Source organism: Gorilla gorilla, chromosome 4 (assembly GCF_029281585.2).
Source record: "Gorilla gorilla gorilla isolate KB3781 chromosome 4, NHGRI_mGorGor1-v2.1_pri, whole genome shotgun sequence".
NCBI lineage: Eukaryota > Metazoa > Chordata > Mammalia > Primates > Hominidae > Gorilla > Gorilla gorilla.
Genome location: NC_073228.2, coordinates 50,025,622 through 50,049,135, shown reverse-complemented (window position 1 = coordinate 50,049,135; position 23,514 = coordinate 50,025,622). Strand labels below are relative to the sequence as shown.

At 47.2% G+C, this 23,514-nt stretch overlaps 1 protein-coding gene, 1 long non-coding RNA gene and 1 other non-coding gene across 3 annotated transcripts in view; 1 reads left to right on the top strand and 2 right to left on the bottom strand.

Moving 5' to 3' along the window:
• CAVIN1 (caveolae associated protein 1) overlaps window positions 1–3,581 on the bottom strand; it is a 20,970-nt gene extending 17,389 nt beyond the window's left edge. The window contains exon 1 of the mRNA XM_019027719.4: window positions 2,580–3,581. Within this exon, the coding sequence (XP_018883264.2) occupies window positions 2,580–3,050 (471 nt within the window). The 5' untranslated portion in view covers window positions 3,051–3,581. The remainder of the gene's footprint in view (window positions 1–2,579) is intronic.
• On the top strand, window positions 3,412–23,514 carry LOC134758436 (uncharacterized). The gene is made up of 3 exons (XR_010133615.1): window positions 3,412–3,699; window positions 16,242–16,368; window positions 20,862–23,514. It is a non-coding gene; the product is annotated as an uncharacterized lncRNA (long non-coding RNA).
• On the bottom strand, window positions 20,177–20,238 carry LOC115934809 (U7 small nuclear RNA). Its single transcript, XR_004070554.1, has one exon. It is a non-coding gene; the product is annotated as a U7 small nuclear RNA (small nuclear RNA).

Sequence of the window (23,514 nt, the reverse complement as noted above, 5' to 3'; positions counted from 1 at the left end):
ATGTCTCCATCCCACAACGGGGGCCTTCCCATCCCTTGGTGTTCTCCTCTGCCCTGCCCCCACTGCCACATCATCACCTCCCACCCCTGTAGTGGGGAATACAGCATCCCTTCCCCTATGGCCCCTCCAGAGAATTCACACCACACCATCCCAGGAAACTTTCTCCAAATCTCTGTCTCTTTGCCTGGCCACCCAAGCATCCTCCCCCTTCAGCCGGACTTTACCATAAATGCTGCTGCCCCCAATCTTCCCTAATAGGCCTGCCAAGGCACAGAGCTATTTTTACCTCCTTCCCTTCTCAGGCCTGCAGACCTCTGGGAGGAGCAGGAGCAACCTCTGCTTTCCTCCAGCAGCCGGGTCCCCACCTGGAACATCTGCTCTGCAGCTCAGGGAAGTTCTGCTTTCCCAAGCCTCACCCCATTTGCTGGAATCTTTTCCTTACGTCTGAAGTCTTCCCCAGGTTGGGACCATTTCAGTTCTTAGTTATTCCCTCTGTGGGTTTGGGACTCCATTTGAGCTACTCTTACTACCTCAACTCTCTGTCACCCACTGGCCTTGGTTTAGTGCAGATGCATTTGAAGCTACCTGTGATTAGAACACACTCCCTCCCAGCCCCTAAAATATAGACATATCGCTGCAGATTGCTGGAGAGGGCAGAACAGAGGGATGCCAGTGGCCTCTGCAGAGAAGTCTTTCTCCCAGAATCTCCATCTTTGGCATAGGGAAGTTTACCTCGAGGCCAAGACTTTTCCCAGGTTCTATGGTCTGGGACAGTTAGCGTGAGAAGGGTCACCCCTCGAGCTCTTCATGGTGGCCCTCGGCCACACCAGGCTCTGGAGGAAATATAGAGCTGGCTTGCTGTCCCAGACCCCTGTCTTGTTCTGCTCCTCTCAATGTCCCCAGTACTAAGCAGGTCTCTTAAAAAACGTCAAAAGCCCCCCTCTCATCCTGCGTCCTCCAAGCAGTTAGACTAAGTGGAAATAGCTCTGGGCAAACATTTTCTATCCAAATAGTGCTTAAGTAGGGGAAGTAAAGCTTTTTTAAAGCCACGAATATGCCTCCTGGGAGGAGTCTGTCATCCGTGGGTAAGGGTGGGGAGGGGGACAAGTGCCACTTCTGCCTCTGTCCCACCACCTCAGATAGGTACCAGCTGACCCACCTTTCTGTCTCTACTCTTCCCAGATACTTGTCCTGATTTGCGTCTATCTTAACTCCTCCTGGGGAAACCAAGCCAAGGACCCCCTCGCCTCACACCAGATGGTCACTCAGAACCCGGCTCGACCAGGCCCCAGAGCAGTCAGCAGAGCCACAACTCCCGGAAAGGGGCCTTCTAACTTGGAGGGTGTGGGAAATCCAGCCTTCCCTTTCTTTCCATTCCCTTCAGCAGGGAGAGGAAGGGGAGAGGGGAGCATAGACTAACCCCCCTGCCCCACACGATCCCGCCTCCCTGGGGTTAGGAGCATCAGCAGGCCTTTGGGAGGCGGGGAGGAGCCAGGCTGGAACACTTCCCGCCCAGCCCAAAATCTCATCCCCGATGGCACTGCGGAAGCGGCGTGGAAAGGAGCAGCATAGAAACCCGAGACTCCCAGGTTTATTGGGGGTTATGATCCAAAAGCTACATTTTTATCTAAGTGTGAAGAATGGGGAGAGGTGCAAAGAAAGCAACAAGTGGCCCCGGGCGGAGCCGGGGGGTGGGGGCGCCAGCCTCCTCCCGCCGGCTGCGCTGCTGCGCCTGGCCCCCGCCCCCGCAGGCATGCAGGGTGATTCACCTCGCCCAGACTGCGCCCAGACCGCCGGACCCCGCAGGGGCTGTCCACCCACTCCACCAGCCCCTCTTGCACTCCTGACGCCCACTCTTCCCCGCCCAGCCCCGCCCGCTTCCAGGAGGCCCAGGGTGCCCGCGCGCCGCGGGTGAGGGTGTCCTCAAGGGCCTGAAAATGCCTGGTGGCCAGGAGCAGAGAGCAGCGAGGGGACAGGGGTGGGCCGCCGAGGCCGATGTGGGGGCGCGGGGGCGCAGGGTCTGGGGAGGAGGTTGGCGGTCGCGTTCCCCGTTTGGCACAGCCCCCGCTGGTGCGTGCCTGAGCCCTGAATCACCCGCTATATCAGGCCCGCAGGCGCAGAGGCCCCAGGCCCGGGCCCCGCAGCCAGTGTCGGCTTACAGCGGACCCCAACGATCGCCAGGGACCCCTGACTTTCCTAGAAACTTCCCCCAAGTAGGAAGAAGTTTGACAGAGCCAATTAGGGAGGGAGCGGTCTGCGAGGGGCAGCGTCCTCGAGTCCACCCGCTAATTCGGTTCTGCTACAAGTTTGGGACCCGAGGGAAGGATCTGAGTGGGGAGGTGCGAGGTGCAGAGCGCGCCCCTCTACGCGCCCCAGGAGTCCGCCGCTCCCTCCACCCCATCCTACCCCACCCAACCCCACCCCAGCCGCGCTCACCGGAAGGAGGGTGGATCTCCCGGGCGCCCGGGCCAGGCTGGGAGGGGAGCAGCGCCACGGGCAGGTCTCCCCACCCCAACTCCCAGGCAGGGGACGCGGGCCGGTCGCGGGAGCTCTGGGCGCCTTCCGCCCCGTGGGCTCACCTGGTAGATCATGACTTTAAAGTTGCGGCGCCGCAGCAGCTCGGCCTCGTTGACCTCCAGCTTCTTGATCTGCCCCGCCTGGCGCTCCAGGCTGCCGCGCACGGTCTTCACGTTGACGCTGACCTTGCGCACCTTCTCCAGCAGCTTGCTCACCGTATTGCTCGTGGTGGCGTGCGCCTTGCCCAGCTTGCTCAGCTCGCCCTGGATGCTCTGCACTGCGCCCTCCATCTCCGCCTGCCGCTCCTCCAGCTGTGCTTGGGTCAGCTGGATCTGGTCTACGGCCCCGATGATTTTGTCCAGGAGGCTCAGCACCAGCACGCCGTTCACCTGGTCCGACTTGATCAGCTCTTCTGAGCCGGCCCCCGACGGCTCCTCCGCTGCCTGAGCCCCAGCGGAGGAAGGCTCCGGGGCCTCGGCGTCGGGGTACCCGGGAAGCGGCCGCTCGACAATATAGAGCGTGGGGTCCTCCATGGCTACCCGGAGCCGTGCGGGACCGGCCGGGTGGAGCTGGAGCTGGAGCTGGAGCGGGAGACCCGGAGAGAAGCAGGAGCGGAAGGGGGGAGAGCTAGCGGGCGAGAGCGGAGAGCAGAGGAAACTCGAGCCACGTCCGTGCGCACCGGGACAGCGGCCAGAACTGCTGGGCGGGGGATCGGTGAGCTCCCCAGCTCCCGGGCCAAACTCCGGAGTCTGATCGCTGGTTGGCTGGCCCCACACCAGAAAGGGAGGGACCGGGGCAGAAGGGGAGATCGACGAGGCGGGGCGGCGGAGGGGGACCCAAGAGCCGAGCGCCCCACCCTTCCCGGGATGGTTGGAATAGTTGGAGCGGGAGACTAGGGCCTCCGCTGGCGGCGGGAGCGGGACGGGCGGAGGAATGCGAGCTGAGGAACGGAATCAGGTTCTAAGAGTGTTGCTCTCTGTTCCCCTCTCACTTGAATTGCTCATCCGAAAATCCTCAAGATCTGGGAGTCGGGTGGACCAGGAGATTCTGAAATTACAGGCAAAATCTTGTATTTGCCTTTACCTAGTTTTTGAGCGCAAAAGGACCCTTGCCCTTTACAATATTTTCTAAGAGGCCTCTCGGATTTCCTCATCACCAACCCCAACCAGGTTACTAACTCGGGTAAGCTTAGGGGGTTGTTTGTGGGGGGGGAGGGGGAGAAAGAGAGAACGTATTTGGGGTCACGGTGGTGGTGAAGGGCTGCGAAGCTCCTCTAAGTTCTTTTTAGAATTGCCCTAACAGAGTAGAATTAAGATGGACAATCAAACGGAAAATAAAGCCCACCTCCCAACCCCCCTTTTTGAGACAGGGTGTCACTCTGTCACCCAGGCTGGAGTGCAGCGGTCCGATCACAGTTCACTGCAGCCTCGACCTCTTCGGCTCAAGCAATCCTCCCACTTCAGCCTCCTGAGTAGATGAGACTATAGGCGCTTGCCACCACGCCCAGCTAATTTTTTTCAATTTTTATTTTTTTAAGAGACGGGGTGTACACTATTTTGACCAGGCTGGTCTCGAACTCCTGAGCTCAAGTGATCTGCTGGTTTCAGCCTCTCAAAGTGCTGGGAGCCACCGCGCCTGGTGTAAAGCCCTTTTTAAAAGCCCACCTCTCTTAGGCCAGGCGCGGTGGCTCATGCCTGTAATCCCAGCACTTTGGGAGGCCCAGGCGGGTGGATCACGAGGTCAGGAGTTCAAGACCAGCCTGGCCAAGATGGTGAAACCCCGTCTCTGTTACAAATACAAAAATTAGGCCGGGCGCAGTGGCTCATTTTGGGAGGCGGAGGTGGGTGGATCACCTGAGGTCGGGAGTTCGACCTCAGCCTGACCAACATGGAGAAACCCCATCTCTACTAAAAATACAAAATTAGCCAGGCATGGTGGTGCATGCCTGTAATCCCAGCTATTCGGGAGGCTGAGGCAGGAGAATCACTTGAACCCGGGGGGCAGAGGTTGCAAGGAGCTGAGATTCGCGCCATTGCACTCCAGCCTGAGTGGAATTCTACAGAGTAGAATTCCTCTTTTTTCCAAAAGCTTTTTCAATCCTTAGTAGAAGGAATTTAAATTACTTTAATACATTTCTCCTAAATTCTAAAGTAAGTTGGTAATCTGCCAGTTGGTAATCCACTGTCTGAGTGCAGACAGAGTGAGACTCTGTCTCAAAAAAAAAAAAAAAAAAAGCAACCCAAAAACCCACCTCTCACCTCTCTCTAAAACTCACCTTTCCCTGTGTTCCCCCTCCCACCGCCCCCTCAGAGGCAGCTGACACCAATCTCAGTGAGCAGGATCTAGGAGTCCATTTCTCTTTCAAGATTCCAGGGACTAACAGTAAGCCATCAGAGAGACCATCAAATCCCACCCCCTCATTTGACAGACAGGAAAAGGAAAGCCTGCAGAAGACAGGTAGCTTGCCAGAGATCACTCGCAGGTTAGTGTTGGCATTGGCACTTGAACACAGGTCTGGACTCCTGCTTTCATGCTCTTTCCACCTTCTGCTCTAAGCCTTCCACTGGGGCAGGGAGACAGGCACCCACAGCCACTCCCCAACTCCCATGTGCTGTTTCAGAAGATTAACCAAAGCATATTTTCATCCATGCTGGGTACAAGGCAGCAGGCAATTCTGAGCAGGCCCAAGGAGGGTCCTTAGTGCAGAAAGTCCAGAAATAGGGAGGCTGCCCATCCTCCCCCATTTTGCTGTCTAGCACCAGTCTAAGCTGTGAGTGTCCGAAGTGGTGCCAGCTCCCTTTCCCACAGAAAAGCGGCAACCCTTTTCCCTCCTTAGGAAACCACACTTGGGTTTCCCCAGCTGGCTGGATGATGGTCCTGGCAAAAGGTCACTTCTAGTCTCGTATCCATTATCATTAGGAAGAGTGAAAAACTGGTCTATGGGGACCCGGGGCCTCCTCAACCCAGACAGAGAACCCACCAACTCAGAAAGGAGACCGACAGTGCAGGGACTGGGTTAGTGCCCTAACAACATTGTAGGGTTTTTTAAGGGTTTACAACACCATATTTGTTATCTGAAATTCTCATAGAAAATGGAGCCATCAACTAGGGCTGTTTATCAGGTTATCCTGAAGTACTGTTTCTGCTAGAAAGGCAAGATACGTGGTTACTGGTAACCTCTTTTTTTCCTTTTTTTTTTTTTTTGAGATGGAGTCTCACTCTCTTGCCAGGCTGGAGTGTAGTGGTGCAATCTCGGCTCACTGCACCCTCCACTTCCTGGGTTCAAGCGATTCTTCTGCCTCAGCCTCCCGAGTACCTGGGACTACAGGCACGCACCACCACACCCAGATAATTTTTTTTTTGTATTTTTAGTAGACACGAGGTTTCGCCATGTTGGGCAGGATGGTCTCAATCTCTTGAGCTCGTGATCCACCCACCTTGGCCTCCCAAAGTGCTGGGATTATAGGTGTGAGCCACTGTGCCCCGCCTTTTTTTTTTTTTTTTTTTTTTTAAGACAGAGTCTCACTCTGTTGACCCTGCAGCCTCGAACTCCCGGGTTCAGGTGATCCTCCCACCTCAGCCTCCCGAATAGCTGTGACTATAAGCGCACACCACCACACCCAGCTAATTTTTGTATTTTTTGTAGAAATGGGGTTTCACCGTGTTGCCCACGCTGGTCTCAAACACCTAGGCTCAAGGGATCCACCTGCCTTGGCCTCCCAAAATGCTAGGAATACAGGTGTGAGCCACTTCGGCTTTGTGTTTTTTCCAACTTTTTTTTTTTTGAGACAAGGTCTTGCTCTGTCATGCAGGCTGAGTGCAGTGGCACAATCACAGCTCACTGCAGTCTTGACCTCCTGGACTCAAGTGATCCTCCCACCTCACCCTCTCAAGTAGCTTGGACTACAGGTGTGCCACCACACCGGGTACCCTAACACTTCAATAACTGTTTTCTTACAAACAAATGGCTTTTTCATTTGAGGCTCAAGTAGAATTAAGCTAGTATATAAGATCATATATACACATATAACTGCTAGAACTGGCAGATTACCAACTTACTTTAGAATTTAGGAGAAACGTATTAAAGTAATTTAAATTCCTTCTACTAAGGATTGAAAAAGCTTTTGGAAAAAAGAGGAGTGACAGTAGAGAACCTTATAGGACCTTCATTTCTTAAGTGTCCCATAAGATCCTTAGATGATGATGATTATTATTATTATCTTTTTTTTTTTGAGATGGAGTCTCTCTCTGTCACCCAGGCTAGAGTGCAATGGCACAATCTCGGCTCACTGCAACCTCCACCTCCCGGGTTCAAGCAATTCTCCTGCCTCAGCCTCCCAAGTAGCTGGGATTACAGGTGTGTGCCCCCATGCCCAGCTAATTTTTTTTTTTTTTTGAGATGGAGTCTTGCTCTGTTGCCCAGGCTGGAGTGCAATGGCATGATCTCAGCTCACTGCAGCTTCCGCCTCCTGGGTTCAAGCGATTCTCCTGCCTCAGCCTCCCAAGTAGCTGGGACTACAGGTGCCTGCCACCACGCCTGGCTAATGTTTTGTATTTTTAGTAGAGATGGGGTTTCACCATGTTAGCCAGCATGGTCTCGATCTTCTGACCTCATGATCCGCCCACCTCGGCCTCCCAAAGTGCTGGGATTACAGGCGTGAGCCACTGTGCCTGGCCTCGCCCAGCTAATTTTTTGTACTTTTAGTAGAGACGGGGTTTCACCAGGTTGGTCAGCCTGGTCTCGAACTCCTGACATCAGGTGATCCACCCACCTCGGCCTCCCAAGGTGCTGGGATTACAGGCATGAGCCACAGCACCCGGCCTCTAAAAAGTTTTATCTCTATCCCAGCAACTAGTTTCTTTTCCAGGAGATATCAATTATTACTATATTCTCTTTTTTTTTTTAGGTGGAGTTTTGCTCTTGTTGCCCAGGCTAGAGTATAGTGGCACCATCTCGGTTCACTGCAACCTCTGCCTCCCGGGTTCAAGCAATTCTCATGCCTCAGCCTCCCAAGTAGCTGAGATTACAGGCATGTGCCACTACGCCTGGCTAATTTTTGTATTTTTAGTAGAGAAGGAGTTTTACCATGTTGGCGAGGCTGGTCTCGAACTCCTGACCTCAGATGATTCACCCACCTCGGCCTCCCAAAGTGCTGGGATTACAGGTGTGAGCCACCATGCCAGGCCTATTATTACTATTCTCTTGCGGAATATTCTATAGACTATTTCTGCATATATGATCATACATATATATAATATATATACACACATATATATATTTCAGCACTTTCCTGTTTTCAGTTATTAATATGTTTTATGGATAGTTCCATATCAGTGCATGTAGAACTGCCTTGTTTTCCAATGTATACGTCTACTATATTTGTTTAACCAGTTCCCTATCAATGGACATTTACAGATTACAATTTAAATCTCATGGGGGAGGAGTTGCTGAAGACAAGTGGGATTTTTTTGTTTTTGTTTTTTGCTTTTGAGGCAGGATCTCGTTCTGTTGCCTAGGCTGGAGTGCAGTTGCTCAATCAGGGCTTACTGCAGCCTCGAACTCCTGGGCTCAAGCAATCCTCCCAACTCAGCCTCCAGAGTAGCTGGGACCACAGGTACACACCACCACACCTGGCTAATTTTTAAATTTCTTGTAGAGACAGAGTCCCAGCCATGGGGTTTTGCCACGTTGCCTAGGCTGGTCTTGAACTCCTGGGCTCAAGTGATCCTCCCGTCTTGGCCTCCTGAAGTGCTGGGATTACAGGAATGGGCCACTGTGCCCAGCCTCATCAGGAAAGTATTTCTATACCACTTCTTCAAACAGGAATGTCAGAATTTGTGGATGAGTCAAGTTATGTCCCAGGGGTAGTCCAGTGAATACATCTCTGACTCATTTAATGCCTCCTTAATGGATGATTTCTGTAAAAGGGCCCTACCCCTGCATGCCTATGTTGGAGAAAAATCTGCATCAACAAGTTTCTCTCACATTCCTTTTCTTACTAAATGCTAGCTAAGTCCAACAGGGGGCATGCTGAGGCTCATTGTACTAGCTCTACCAGCACAGATGCCGCAAACTGGAGCAGAGCAGTCCTTTCCAGAGCATTTCACTCCATTCCAGTGAAAATAAGCAGTTTCTCTTCATTTGTAACTGCATTCAGCATGCCATTGCCTGCATTCAGGGTTGTTGGTTTGCATTCTCCATTGCTCACTCCATTTGCTTGCTGAAAGGCACACTGTTCCATTGTGTGCTTTCAGCCACTGAGACAGAATCCATAAAAGGGATAGTGAGGTCAAAGCAAACAACCCCTTTGGCCCAGAAAAAGGACACCAGGATGCAACATGTCAGCAGTTAGAATCTTACAGGGTGCTCTATTGTATTCTTCCATCCATCTACTTGTTCAATAAAACATGACTACTTAGCACTAGCCATTTACTGGGCTAGGGACTTTAATGAAGATAAATCAAGTCTAGTTCTTTTTTTTTTTTTTTTTTGAGACAGAGTCTCACTGTTGCCCAAGCTGGAGTACAGTGGCGCCATCTCAGCTCACTGCAACCTCTGCCTCCCAGATTCTCCTCCCTCAGCTTCCCAAGTACCTGGGATCACAGGCACCCACCACCACATCTGGCTAATTTTTATAGAGTTGGGGTTTCGTCATGTTGGCCATGGCTGGTCTTGAACTCCTGATCTCAGGTGACCCGCCTGCTTCGGCCTCCCAAAGTGTTGGGATTATTGGCGTGAGCCACTGCACCTGGCCTTTTTTTTTTTTTTTTTTTTTTTTTTGAGACGGAGTCTCGCTGTGTTGCCAGGCTGGACTGCAGTGGCGCAATCTTGGCTCACTGCAACCTCCGCCTCCCGGGTTCAAGTGATTCTCCTGCCTCCGCCTCCTGAGTAGCCAGGATTACAGGCACACAGCACCATGCCCAGCTAATTTTTGTATTTTGAGTAGAGATGGGTTTTACCATGTTGGCCAGGCTGGTCTCAAACACCTGATCTCAGGTGATCCACCCAAAGTGCCGGGATTACAGGCATGAGACACCACGCCTGGCCACCCCCAGCATTTTTTTTTTTTTTAAAGACAAAGTCACATTCTGTTGCCCAGGCTTGAATGCAGTGGTGCGATCTCAGCTTGTTGCAGCCTCGACTTCCTGAGCTCAGGTGAGCCTCCTATCAGCCTCCCATGTAGTTGGGACTACAGCTGTATGTCGCTACACCTGGCTAAATTTTTTTTTTTTTTTTTTTTTTGTAGAGATGGGGTTTTGCCATATTTCCCAGGCCACTCTTGAACTCCTGGGCTCAAGTGATCTGTTCACCTCGGCCTCCCAAAGTGCTGGCATTACAGGTGTGAAACTCTGCACCTGGCCAGATGCATAGTGTCTGACACAGCTGAAAGCTCCCCCCCAGCATAGGGAAAGCAGTCACTACTCTCAGGAAGAGTGGGGAAGGGTTCACAGGTGAGGGTAGGTACAAAGCAGGGGGAAAGGACCCCCTCCCAAACCCAGTATCTTGCGGTGTGAAAGGGCACTGGGGAATAGCCAAGCACTGCTCATCTCCTCTTATCATGGTTCTGCCATAAGTCTTATCAGTTTACATTTAGGGAGATCCAGCAAAGGGTGTAATATGTAATATGTTCTGTTCAGTTTTGGATCTGTGCTGGGAGAGATCCCAGGGAGACTGTGTGTTTTGTTAATAATAAACAGCTGGGACGAATGATGTGTCTTCACATTGGGACAACCGTCTCACATGGGAGGCTAGCCCTCAGCAGCTGGCTCACAGCTGCCACAAACAACAGTGATTTTTTTTTTTGCCAGTTTTATAGGCACTATTCTTGTCTCTCTGATATACATATATGAAAAATGCCTATAATATTTGTATATTTCTCTTTCTCAAAATCCCTTCCTTTCTTTGCCTTCAAATATTAATATATAGGGTAACTTCCCTGAACCAGAAAACAGTCAAAATTATTTATTAAGTGCTAATTTATGCATAGTTTGGTGCTAGAAACCATCCAAAGGACACAACCAGCACTTTTGCTGTGGAGTGGGAATTTTAGTTTCAGAGAAGCAGTGATTCAGGCTAACAAACAGAAAATACAAAAAAACAGGAGAAGGGGGCTGCAGAAAATAAAGCAAAATACATACAGTTTTACCAGCCTGGGCAAAGTGGTAAAACCCCGTCTCTACTAAAAATACAAAAATTAGCCAGGCATGGCAGCGTGTGCCTGTGGTCCCAGCAACTCGGGAGGCTGAGGTGGGAGGATTGCTTGAGCCCAGGGGGCAGAGGCTGCAGTGAGCCAAGATCGCACCACTGCACTCCAGCCTGGGTGACAGAGTGAGAACCTGTCTCAAAAAAAAAAAGCAAAACTAAGAAACCCTAGATTCCACCAATTGTTTCTCCTTTTCTTTTCTTTCTTTCTTTCTTCTTTTTTTATGTTGTTGCCCAGGCTGGTCTCAAACTCCTAAGCTCCTGCCTTTGCCTCCAAACTGTTGGGATTACAGGCATGAGCCACCACACCCAGCCTTTTCTAATTTTATTTGAACTCTGATTTAGCACTGCTGACTAATTTATCTTTGAGATTCTTCCCTCTTAGCCTTGGACACTGTACTATTTTTATTTACTTCTTGTCCCATTTGCTAGCTTATTTTTTCTTCCTTTCATTTTCTTTTTTAAAATAGCTTTATTTATTTATTTATTTATATTGAAACAGGGTCTTGTTCTGTTGCCCAGGCTGGAGTGCAGTGGTATGATCACAGCTTACTGCAGCCTCAACCTCCCAGGCTCAAGCAATCCTCCTACCTCAGCCTCCCAAGTAGCTGGGACTACAGGCATGCACCACCACACCTGACTTACTTTTGTATTTTTGTAGAGACAAGGTCTCACTATGTTCTCCAGGCTGGTCTCGAACTCCTGAGCTCAAGCGATCCGCCCGCCTCAGCCTTCCAAAGTGCTGGGGTTACAGGCATGTGCCACTGTACCCAGCTAATTTTCAAAAATTGTCGTAGAGATGGGATCTCGCTGTTTCCCAGGCTGGTTTCAAACTCCTAGGCTCGGCTTCCCAAAGTGTTGGGATTACAAGCATAAACTGGTACATTTGGACAAAAAAAAAAAAAGCTTTTAATACTGCTTTAAAAGGTTAAACAATATAACTTTATTGAGGTAGAATTCACATACCACACAATTCACCTAAAGCATACAATTGAATAGATTTTACCATATTCACAAAGTTGTGCAAGAATCAACTTTCATCAGCCCCCAAAAAGCCCCCAACAAAGAAAAAACACTAAAGGGAGACTTTATCCCAAAGAATGTTTGCAAGGAGGGGAAAAAGACTGTTGCAATACGGGGAGGGAGTCTATTGCAATAGGGAGAAGGATCGGCCCATAGTTCTGCAAATGTCTTAAGGGCCAGATCTTTTTCCTTTTATAGAGAGGAGTAAACAAAGCTAGAAAGAACCAGGTGTAGAGAATAGGAGGAAAGTGGCCTGATGAGAGAATAGATCAGAGAATGTTTTACCCTGAGGTCAGGCTATCCTCAGGAGGGATTGTGTGCTGGCTCAGGCCCAGTGAGGGTGGGCCAGAGTTCAGGGCCTGGAGGAAGAAGAAAAGCTTAAACAAAATGTGTTATTTTTTTTTTTTTGAAACGGAGTTTCGCTCTTGTTATCCAGGTTGGAGTGCACTGGCGCTATCTTGGCTCATAGCAACCTCCGCCTCCCAGGTTTAAGAGATTCTCCTGCCTCAGCCTCCTGAGTAGCTGGGATTACAGGCATGCGCCACCATGCCCGGCTAATTTTTTATATTTTTAGTAGAGACAGGGTTTCTCCATGTTGGTCAGCCTGGTCTCGAAGTCCCAACTTCAGATTACAGGCTTAAGCCACCGAGCCCAGCCTTTTATTTATTTATTTATTTTTGAGACGGAGTCTCACTCTGTCACCCAGGCTGGAGTACAATGGCGTGATCTCAGCTCACTGCAACCTCCGCCTCCCGGGTTCAAGTGATTCTCCCACCTCAGCCTCCTGAGTAGCTGGGATTACAGACACACGCCATCATGCCCGGCTAATTTTTGTATTTTTGTAGAAACGGGTTTCACTATGTTGGCCAGGCTGGCCTTGAACTCCTGACCTCAGGTGATCTGCCCACCTTGGCCTCCCAAAGTGCTGAGATTAAAGGTGTGAGCCACCACGCTGAACCAACAAAATTTGTTTAATGAGCATTTTGTTCATCGTGATCAGTGTTGGGAAAACCAGTTTAGCTGGTCATTCATGAGGCAGAGAATCAGAATTTGAAGTTCTGTGTCTGTTCCTGTCACAGGTAAACAATGGGGGGCATCTGCGAGTCACATGGGGAAGGGTGGTTCTTGGCAGTAAACAAAAACATAGGGGATTCCTTTAACCTTGGATGTTTTCCAAGAGCACAGGGCTCAGGTGAAATTCACCACTGTTACCCGATACCCATTAGCTGTCACTCCCCACTCCTCTCTTCCCCGTCCCCTAGCAACCAGTAAGTTTTAAGTCTCTATAGATTTTCCTGTTCTGAACACTTCATATGAATGGAATCATACAATTTGTAGCCTTTTGTGTCTCGCTTCTTTTACTTAGCATGTTTTCAAGGTTGATCTATGTTGTAGCATGTATCAATACTTCATTCCTCTTTATGGCTATATTCCGTTGTATAAATATGACCCATGGTGTTTATCCATTCATCAGCTGATGGACGTTTGAGTTGTTTCCATTTTTTTGTTTTTTTAAGAGACAGTCTCCCTGTTGCCCAAGCTGGTGTGCAATGGCACAATCATGGCTCACTGCAACCTCAAACTACTGGTCTCTAGCCATCCTCCTTCCTCAGCCTCCCAAGTAGCTTGGACTACTGGTCACAACAGGCTAATTTTTTTTTTAGACGGAGTCTTGCTCTGTCACCCAGGCTGGAATACAGTGGCACAATCTCGGCTCACTGCAACCTCTGCTGCCTGGGTTCAAGCAATTCTCCTGCTTAAGCCTCCCGAGTAGCTGGGATTACAGGTGCGCATGACCATGTCTGGCTAATTTTTGTATTTTTAGTAGAGACGGGGTTTCACCATGTTGGTCAGGCTGGTCTCGAACTCCTGACCTCGTAATCCACCCACCTCAGCCTTCCAAAGTGCTGGGATTACAGGCGTGAGCCACCAGGCCCAGCCTAAACCAAATATCTTTCCTCAAAAACTAGGATGCTTCTTGGCTTATTTCTGTTGATGGTGGGACCGTCCTATCAAACACCAGAGACTCCAACCTTAGAATTATATTTATCTCCTCTCTTTCTCTCATCTACTAAAGCAAATGAAATCCCAAATCCTGCCTGCCTTCCTTCATTATCACTCCCCTGTAATTCCCATTTCTGTGACTGTCTGTCTGATCCTGTTGTTACCAGCTGATGGCTGTTACTGTACTTTCCTAGTTTGTCTCTGTGTCTCCAACCTTTTCCTTCCAATTCATAATGCATTTTAGAATGAAAATTGATTTGAAAAACTGTAAATGATAGTTTGGAAGGTGCTGGGACTAGAAAAAAGGAGATCTAACAGGAGACTACTGCAATAGTCCCAGCAGGGGAAGATGATCATTTGAACTAGAGCATTACGGGGCACAGAGAGAGGACTGATGGGTGAGCACTATAGCATGAAAACCACTAGGGCTTGATGAATGAGTACATGTAGATACTGAAGGAGAAGGAGGAGTCTAAAATATTACAATTTTGGCTGGGTGCAGTGGCTCACGCCTGTAATTCCAGCACTTTGGGAGGCCAAGGCAGGCGGATCATTTGAGGTCAGGAGTTCAAGATCAGCCTCGCCAACATGGTGAAACCCTGTCTCTACCAAAAAATACAAAAACTAGCCAGGTGTGGTGGCACATGCCTGTAGTCCCAGCTACTTGGGAGGCTGAGGCAGGAGAATCACTTGAACCCGGGAGGTAGAGGTTGCAGTGAGCTGAGATCACGCCACTGTATTCCAGCCTGGGTGACAGAGCAAGACTCCATCTCAAACAAACAAACAAATTGGCGAATAAAGAGAATCAATGAAGCATTAATCCTACCTTTTCTGGCCGGATGAAGTAGCTCACGCCTGTAATCCTAACACTTTGGGAGGCCAAGGCAAGAGGATCACTTGAGGTCAGGAGTTCAAGACCAGCCTGGCCAACATGGTGAAGCCTCGTGTCTACTAAAAATACCAAAATTAGCTGGGTGTGCTTGTGCACACCTGTAATCCCAGCTATTCGGGAGACTGAGGCAGGAGAATCACTTGAGCCCAGGAGGCAGAGGTTGCAGTGAGCCGAGATCACTCCATTGCACTCTAGCCTGGTGGACAAGAGTGAAACTCTGTTCCAAAAAAAAAAAAAAAAAATCTTACCTTTTCTGTTTGGATTGTACCTCTGTGTAACCAAATAGCGCTGGGTGAAGGAAAGCACTTATTTATAAAATAATTTCAGCTCATAAATAAAGAAGGAATGATGGATTTAGAATGTCACTATTTTGTAGCCTCTAGTGAAAAAATGAGCTAACGATCATTAATGCCCGCTAAAACTATTAGGCAGAAAATTGTGGGGAACTCTATTATATCAAAGTAACAACTCAACCCACTCACTAATCTTTGTATTTATTTTTTTTTTTTTTTGAGGGGGGAGAATGGCTTGAGCCTGGGAGGTCGAGGCTGCAATGAGCTGAGCTCGTGCCACTGCACTCCAGCCTGAGCGACAGAGTGAGACCCTATCTCAAAAAAAAAAAAAAAAATTTAAGTATGATAGCAGCATTGTGGTTATGTTTTTAAAAAATTCGTACATTTTTGAGATATATACTGAAGTATTTACAGATGATATGATATCACATCTAAGATCTGATTCACAATAATTCTGGCGGAAGTAGATGGGATATAAATGAAACAAGCTGGACTATTTGTTGATTATGGTTGAAGCTGGGTGATATGTACATAGGGATTCCTTATCCCGTCTCTGCCTTCTGTATCCTTAGGTTCCACACCCATGGATTCAACCAACTGTGGATAGAAATTATTAGGAAAAAAATTCCACAAAATTCCAAAAAGCAAAATATGAATTTGCCAAGTACTGTGTTGAATCCACAAAAATGAAGTGATGTGTGGGCATCGTATTAGGCCTAAGTAAGCTAGAGATGATTTAAAGTATATGAGAGGATGTGCATTAGGTTATATGCCAATACTACACCATTGTATTGTATTGTATTGTATTGTATTGTATTGTATTGTATTGTATTGTATTGTATTGTATTGTATTGTATTGTATTGTATTGTATTTTTTGAGACAGGGTCTTGCTCTGTCTCCCAGGCTGGAGTGCAGTGGCACGATCTCGGCTCACTGCAACCTCCGACACCTGGGTTCAAGCCATTCTCCTGCCACAGCCTCCCGAGTAGCTAGGTTTACAGGCGCCCACCACCACGCCTGGCTTATTTTTATATTTTTATTAGAGACAGGGTTTCACCATGTTGGCCAGGCTGGTCTCCAACTACTTACCTCAAGTGATCTGCCCGCCTCAGCCTCCCAAAGTGCTGGGATTACAGACGTGAGCCACCAAGCCCCGCCTGAAGTTTCCCATAATAAAAAATACTAAGGTGGTTTTAAGAATGAAATGTGTTCACATCTGTAAAGGGACATATCAAAATGTTTGATACACAATGTGTGGCAAATAATGTGCATGAACCTTTTCCCTTTCTCTCACTTGAACCAATTCAGAACTGGTGTTCAAAGAGACTGTTTCTGTTAAACCCATTTTGTTGCACAAGAGAAGAGCCCCTTCCTTTCAACTTTCCAGCTGGAACCAAGACCAGACCTTTCAAACAAGCCACTTTCAGTAAACGCAGTAAGTGTTTAGCAGCTGTGCATATTAAAGCAAAACCATTTCATTTGTGGAATCGGGCCCTTTTCCCAGGAAACGGTGTTTCCATTTCACAACCTAACAGAACAGGAAGAGTGTAAACTCTTGTTCAGTTACAGATTGCTTGTGCTTCACTTAGATTTCCACATTTCTATTGTGCTCTGAGTGTGAGAGTCCAGCTGTGCGTTGGTGGAGTGACTCATTTTTCCATGGAGACATGTATTCCTATGAATCCCAGGGGCCTCTGATTGGTATGAAAGAGCAATCAGCACAGATGTAGTCCACAGATCCATCATATGACTTAAGAGAGATGATTTAAACGGTTTTTCCATGGGCTTAAATTGAAAGTGGCAACTGAGCTATTCAGATTATTCATATGCTCCAAACCCTTTAGTGTTTACAAGTGGGTAAGAGTGGCTACTTGAGACCACAAAGGAATATTAATACAAGAGAAACAAAAGCATAATCTGTATTCTTTGGGTGTTTAAAAATCTCAATGAGGGCTGCGCGTTGTAGGTCATGCCTGTAATCCCAGCACTTTGGGAGGCCGAGGCAGGCAGATCATTTGAGGTCAGGAGTTTGAGACCAGCCTGGGCAACATAGCGAAATCCCGTCTTTACTAAAAATACAAAAATTAGCTGGGCATGGTGGAGCTTGCCTGTAATCCCAGCTACTCAGGAGGCCAAGGCAGGAAAAGGTTGCTTGAACCTGGGAGGCCGAGGTTGCAGTAAGCCAAGATCATGCCACTGCACTCCAGCCTGAGTGACAGTGAGACTCCGTCTCAAAAAAAGGCCAGGCATGGTGACTCACGCCTATAATCCCAGCACTCTGGGAGGCCGAGGCTGGTGGATTGCTTGAGGTCAGGAGTTCGAGACCAGCCTGGCCAACATGGTGAAACCCTGTCTCTACTAAAAACACAAAAATTAGCCAGGTGTGGTGGTACATGCCTGTAATCCCAGCTACTTGGGAGGCTGAGGCAGGGCAATCGCTTGAACCTGTGAGACGGAGGTTGCAGTGGCCAAGATCGCGTCACTGCACTCCAGCCTGGGCGACAGAGCGAGATTCTGTCTGAAAAAAAAAAAAAATCTCATTGAGGAAATAAATGTTAAGAAGTAGAAGAAGAATTCCCAAATAAGCAAATTATATACAATACAAATGGATATAAAATATATCAATCAATGTTTAGCAGCTCCAGGATAAGAGTAATCAAAATTGAAGTGGCTATCTGGAAAAAAAATTCACTTTTATTTTTATTTATTTATTTTATTTTTTGAGACGGAGTTTTGCTCTTTCGCCCAGGCTGGAGTGAAGTGGCACAATCTTAGCTTAATGCAACCTCCACCTCCTGGGTTCAAGCAATTCTCCTGCCTCAGCCTCCCAAGTAGCTGGGATTATAGGCTCCCGCCACCACGCCCAGCTACTTTTTGTATTTTTAGTAGGGATAGGGTTTTGTCATGTTGGCTAGGCTGGTCTTGAACTACTGACCTCAGGTGATCTGCCCACCTCGGCCTCCCAAAGTGCTAGGATTACAGGCATGAGCCACTGTGCCCGGCCAAAAAATTCACTTTTAAAACGTTTAAATTATTTTAAATTTACAGTGGTTTTTTTTTTTTTTTTGAGATGATGTCTTGCTATGTCGCCCAGGCTGGAGTGCAGTGATCTTGGCTCACTGCAACCTCCGCCTCCCGGGTTCAAGCAATTCTCCTGCCTCAGCCTCCTGAGTAGCTGGGATTACAGGTGCATGCTGCCACATCTGGCTAGTTTTTTTGTATTTTAGTAGAGACGGCGTTTCACCATGTTGCCCAGGCTGGTCGTGAACTCCTGAGCTCAGGCAATCTGCCCGCCTCAGCCTCCCAAAGTGCTGGGATTACAGGCATGAGCCACCGCTCCCGGCCCAGAATTGTTTTTTAAAGTACAAAAGTATTATTTCTTCATGAACTTTTTGCAAGTAAGTTGACAACCTGACAAGTTTTATCACCCCCAAATACTTTAGTGTGTATTTTCTCCAAACACACATACATAACCACATAGACAGCATACATTTTGTAACCATAATACAATAATCAGTATCAGGAAATTAATCCTCAGCAGCTGATAAAATTTCACCATTTATCCCAATAATGTCTTTTATGCATAAACAATCCAATTAGACGTAATGCTTAGCAGTTACTGCATCGTTTTAGTATCCTTCAGTCAGGGAAATATTCTTTCTTCGGCTTTCATAACCTTGACACTTTTGATGATCATAGGACAGTTAATCTGCAAAATGTTGCTCAATTTGGTCTTGTCTGATGTTTCCTCATGATTAGATTTAGGAAATGTATTATCTTTAGCAGGAATAGCATGAAAGGGATGCTGTGCTCTCATTGCATCCTGTCAGGTGGTACACAATTTTGATTTCCCCATTACTAGTGATGTTAGCCTTGATCATTAGGTTAAGGTGGTATCTGCCAGACTTTTCCAGTGTCAGGTTATCTTTTTTTTTTGAGATGGAGTCTCGCTTTGTTGCACAGGCTAAAGTGTAGAGGCATGATCTCGGCTCACTGCAACCTCCACATCCTAGTTTCAAGTGATTCTCCCACCTCGGTCTCCCGAGTAGCTGGGATTATAGGCAAGCGCCACCACCCCTGGCCAAATATATATATATGTATATGGAGAGAGAGAGACAGAGAGAGAGAGATGAGGTTTTGCTATGTTGCTCAGGCTGGTCTAGAACCTCTGGGCTCAGGCCGGGTGCTGTGGCTCAAGCCTTTAATCCCAGCATTTTGGGAGGCTGAGGTGGGCAGATCACTTAAGGCCAGGAGAGACCAGCCTGGGCAACATTGGCGAAACCCAGTCTCTACTAAAAATACAAAAACTAGCCAAGTGTGGCAGTGCACACCTGCAGTCCCAGCTACTCAGGAGGCTGAGGCAACAGAATCACTTGAGCCTGGGAGGCAAAGGTTGTAGTGAGCCTAGATGGCGCCACTGCACTCCAGCCTGGGCAACAGAGGAGACTCCATGACAAAAATAAATAAATAAATTAAATTAAATTAAAACAATAAATAAAACCCCTGGGCCCAAGTGATCCTCCTGCCTCGGCCTCCCAAAGTGCTGGGATTACAGACGTGAACCACCTCACCTGGACTTATTTATTTATTTATTTATTTATTTATTTATTTATTTGAGATGGAGTCTCGCTCTGTCCCCCAGGCTGGAGTGCAGTGGCACAATCTCGGCTGACTGCAACCTCTGCCTCCCGGGTTCAAGCAATTCTCCTGCCTCAGCCTCCTGAGTAGCTGGGATTACAGGTGCACACCACCATGCTCAGTTAATTTTTGTATTTTTAGTAGGGACGGGGTTTCACCATGTTGGCCAGGCTGGTCTCAAACTCCTGACCTCAAGTGATCTGCCCTCCTTGGCCTCCCAAAGTGCTGGGATTACAACCACTGTGCCCAGCCCTTATTTATTTTTTTGAGACAAAGTCTCACTCTGTCGCCCAGGCTGGAATGCTGTGCCATGAACATGGCTGACTGCAGACTCAACCTCCTGGGCTCAGCAATCCTCCCACCTCAGCCTCCCAATTAGCTAGGACTACAAGTACACGCCACCTTACCTGACTAATTTTTTGTGTTTTTTCTTTTTTTTTGTAAAGACAGGATTTTTTTTTTTTTTTTTTTTTTTGTAGAGACAGGATCTCCCAGGCTGATCTCAAATTCCTGGGTTCAAGCAATCCTCTGGCCTTGGCCTCCCCAGCTGTTGGGATTACAAGTGTCAGCCACTATGCCCGGACTATTTAAAAAAAATTTTTTTGGAGAGTTTTCTGGTAAAAACTGGAAAACCTGCTAGACAGATTCTAAAAGAGCTGTAATACTTGATTTCTTTGACATTTTAATTTTTAGTCTGAAATTTTCATTTCCAAATTTTCAATTTCTATGCACAAAATTCTTTTTTTTTCTTTTTTTTACAGTTTTTCCTCCTCTGCTGAGGTTTCTTTTTTTTTCTTTTTTTTTCTTTTTGAGATGGAGTCCCACTCTGTCGCCCAGGCTAGAGTGCAATGGCATGATCTCGGCTCACTACAACCTCCACCTCCCAGGTTAAAGCGATTCTCCTGCCTCAGCCTCCCGAGTAGGTAGGATTACAGGCACCGCCATCATGCCTGGCTAATTTTTGTATTTTTGTAGAGATGGAGTTTCACCATGTTTGCCAGGCTGGTCTTGAACTCCTGACCTCAGGTGATCTGCCCAAGTTGGCCTCCCAAAGTTCTGGGATTACAGGCAGGAGCCACTGCGCCCGAGTGGAAAGTTCTAAAATTAATTGTGGCTATGGTTGCACAATTCTGTGAATATTAAAAATTGTTGACTTGTATGCTTTAAATGGGTGAGTCGTATGGTATACGAATTATATCTCAATAAAGCTATTACAACAAAAGATTCAGCAGTTTTCAAAATAGAACATATATATACTTTTTTTTCCTTTTCTTTTTTTTTCTTTTGCAGAAACAGGAACTATGTGTCCCAGGCTGGTCTCAAAATCTTGAGCTCAAGTGATCTTCCTGACCCAGCCTCCCAAGTCGCTGGGATTACAGGTGTGAGCCACCATGCCTGGCCTGAAAATAGAATATTTGGAAATAAAATGATAAATTCAATAAACGAAATCCCCAAGATTGGAGGAGACCCTAAACTGAATGAAAACAGAAATTAACTCATGTTACAAATGAACAACAAAACTGTACTGAAGGAGAAGTGGTATGGGAATAGCAATTATGACATTATATTGTGCATATTATAGAATTAAGCAAATGACTTATAAAAGAATGTGGAAGCTAGAGTTCTCACTGTAGGAAAAAAGTAGATTTAAATATGAATTAGGGAATACAAAGGAATCTTAGATGGGTGGAACTGGTGTTAGAGGCATCAGTATAAACACATAATTTCATATACATCTGTAGAGATAGAGCTAGAGGTTTGGCCTCTGTGTGTTGAAGGCTTAGAAGAAATGACACAATGTAACAATGAGCAGGCTTGGTACCAATATCTTGGTTTCTAAATATTATTCCTCACAACAAAGAAACAGCTTCTTAGAGAAATGGATGACTTTAGGGCTGGAACAGGGAAAGTATAAGCTAAGCTTAAAATATCCTGTTGTGATAGAAATTAAGGAAGTCCCCTGCCACCCCCAACACCCCAGCAAAATGATGGGAATATGTCAAAAAACACAGGAGGAAGTTCCATTTCCAATTATGGCTGAGTAATTCCCATCACACCAAGTCTTCTGTAAATAAGAATGATATACTCAGAGCAAAATATTAAAGAACAAACAAAAACTACCTGAAGGCATTAGCAAACAACAGGAGGAATATACTGCACAGAGGTGGGTACCTGGAAGAGAAGAGGACTGAATGGGTTTCCTGTGTTTTTACACCTTTTAGTCTAAGGGAAGTCCAAAGTCTGCAAAGTGAGTGGTTAAAACAAAGCTGGGGGTAGTGGTGTGCGCCTGTAGTCCCACCTACTCAGAAGGCTGACGTGTGAGGAAACCCTGAGCACAGGAGTTCAAGGCTGTAGAGCACTAAGATTGTGCCTGTGAATACCCACTGTATTCCAACCTAGGCAACACAGTAAGACGTCATCTCTTTTTTTTTTTTTTTTTTTTTTTTTTGAGACAGAGTTTCACTCTGTTGCTCAGGCTGGAGTACAGTGGCGTGATCTCAGCTCACAGCAACCTCTGCCTTCCGGGTTCAAGTGATTCTCCTGCCTCGGTCTCTTGAGTAGCTGGGACTACAGCTATTTTTAGTAGAGACAGGGTTTCACCCAGCCCGGGCTGGTCTTGAACTCCTGACCTCAGGTGATCCGCCCGTTTCAGCCTCCCAAAGTGTTGGGATTACAGGCGTGAACCACTGTGCCCGAGATCTTATCTCTTAAAATGACAACAACAACAACAAAAACAAAACAACAAAAACCCAAACCCCGCAGTCTTACTAGCTTGAATTGTTCAGGGCAACCCCAGCAGGTGGAAATAATGGGAGGAAATCCTATCAAAATAAGAGCCACAGAGAGGGAGGCTCAAATTCTGTGCATAAACTATAGTCCCAGCTACTCGGGAGTCCCAGTACCTGTAGTCCCAGCTACTTGGGAAGTTGAGGTGGGAGGCTCACTTAAGCCCAGAAAGTCAAGGCTGTAGTGAGCTGTGATGATGCCACTGCACACCAGCCTGGGTGACAGAGTGAGACCCTGTCTCAAAAAAAAAAAAAAATTCAGAACTTTAAAAAATCACCCTGAAAAGAAACCCCATGCCCTTTTATTATTTTTTTCACTTTTTTGACTTTATTATTTTTTCTTTAAAACAATATTTATTCTTTTTTCTTGAGGCTGTGTGTCACTATGTTGCCCAGGCTAGTCTTGAACTCCTGGGCTCAAGCCATCCTCCTGCCTCAGCCTCCCAAAATGCTGAGATTACAGGTGTGAGCCACTGTGTCTGGCCAAGAAACCCCATGCCCTTTAGCCATCATGTTCCATTCTCCCCATCACCCCAGCCCTAGGCATTAATAATCCACTTTTTGCCTCTATAGATTTGTCTACTCTAGACATATCATATAAATGCAGTCACATATGTGGTCTTTTTTGACTGACTTCTTTCACTTACTATGTTTTCAAGGTTTTTGTTGTAACATGTGTCATTACTTCATCCCTTTTTATTGCTGAATAACATCTCATTGTATGGCTATACTACATTTTCTTTATCCATTCATCCATTGTTGAACATCTCGGTTGTTTCCAATTTTGGGCTATTGTGTATAATGCTGTTATGAACATTTGTGTACACGTTTTTCTGTGGACATTTGGTTTTTATTTCTCTTAGGTGTATACCTAGGAGTGGAATTGTTGGATTATATGGTAACTCTATGATAAGCCTTTCAAGAAATTGCCAGACTATTTTCCAAAGTAGTTGCCCCATTTTACATCTTCACCAGTAGTGAATGGGGGTTCCGATTTCTCCATATCTTCACCATGAATCTTTTTAAGAAAATAGATTATTGACCAGAGGTCAGGCATTCGAGGCCAGCCAGGCCAACATGGCGAAATCCCTCCTCTAATAAAAATACGAGTATTATTGGCCGGGCACAGTGGCTCATGCCTGTAATCCCAACACTTT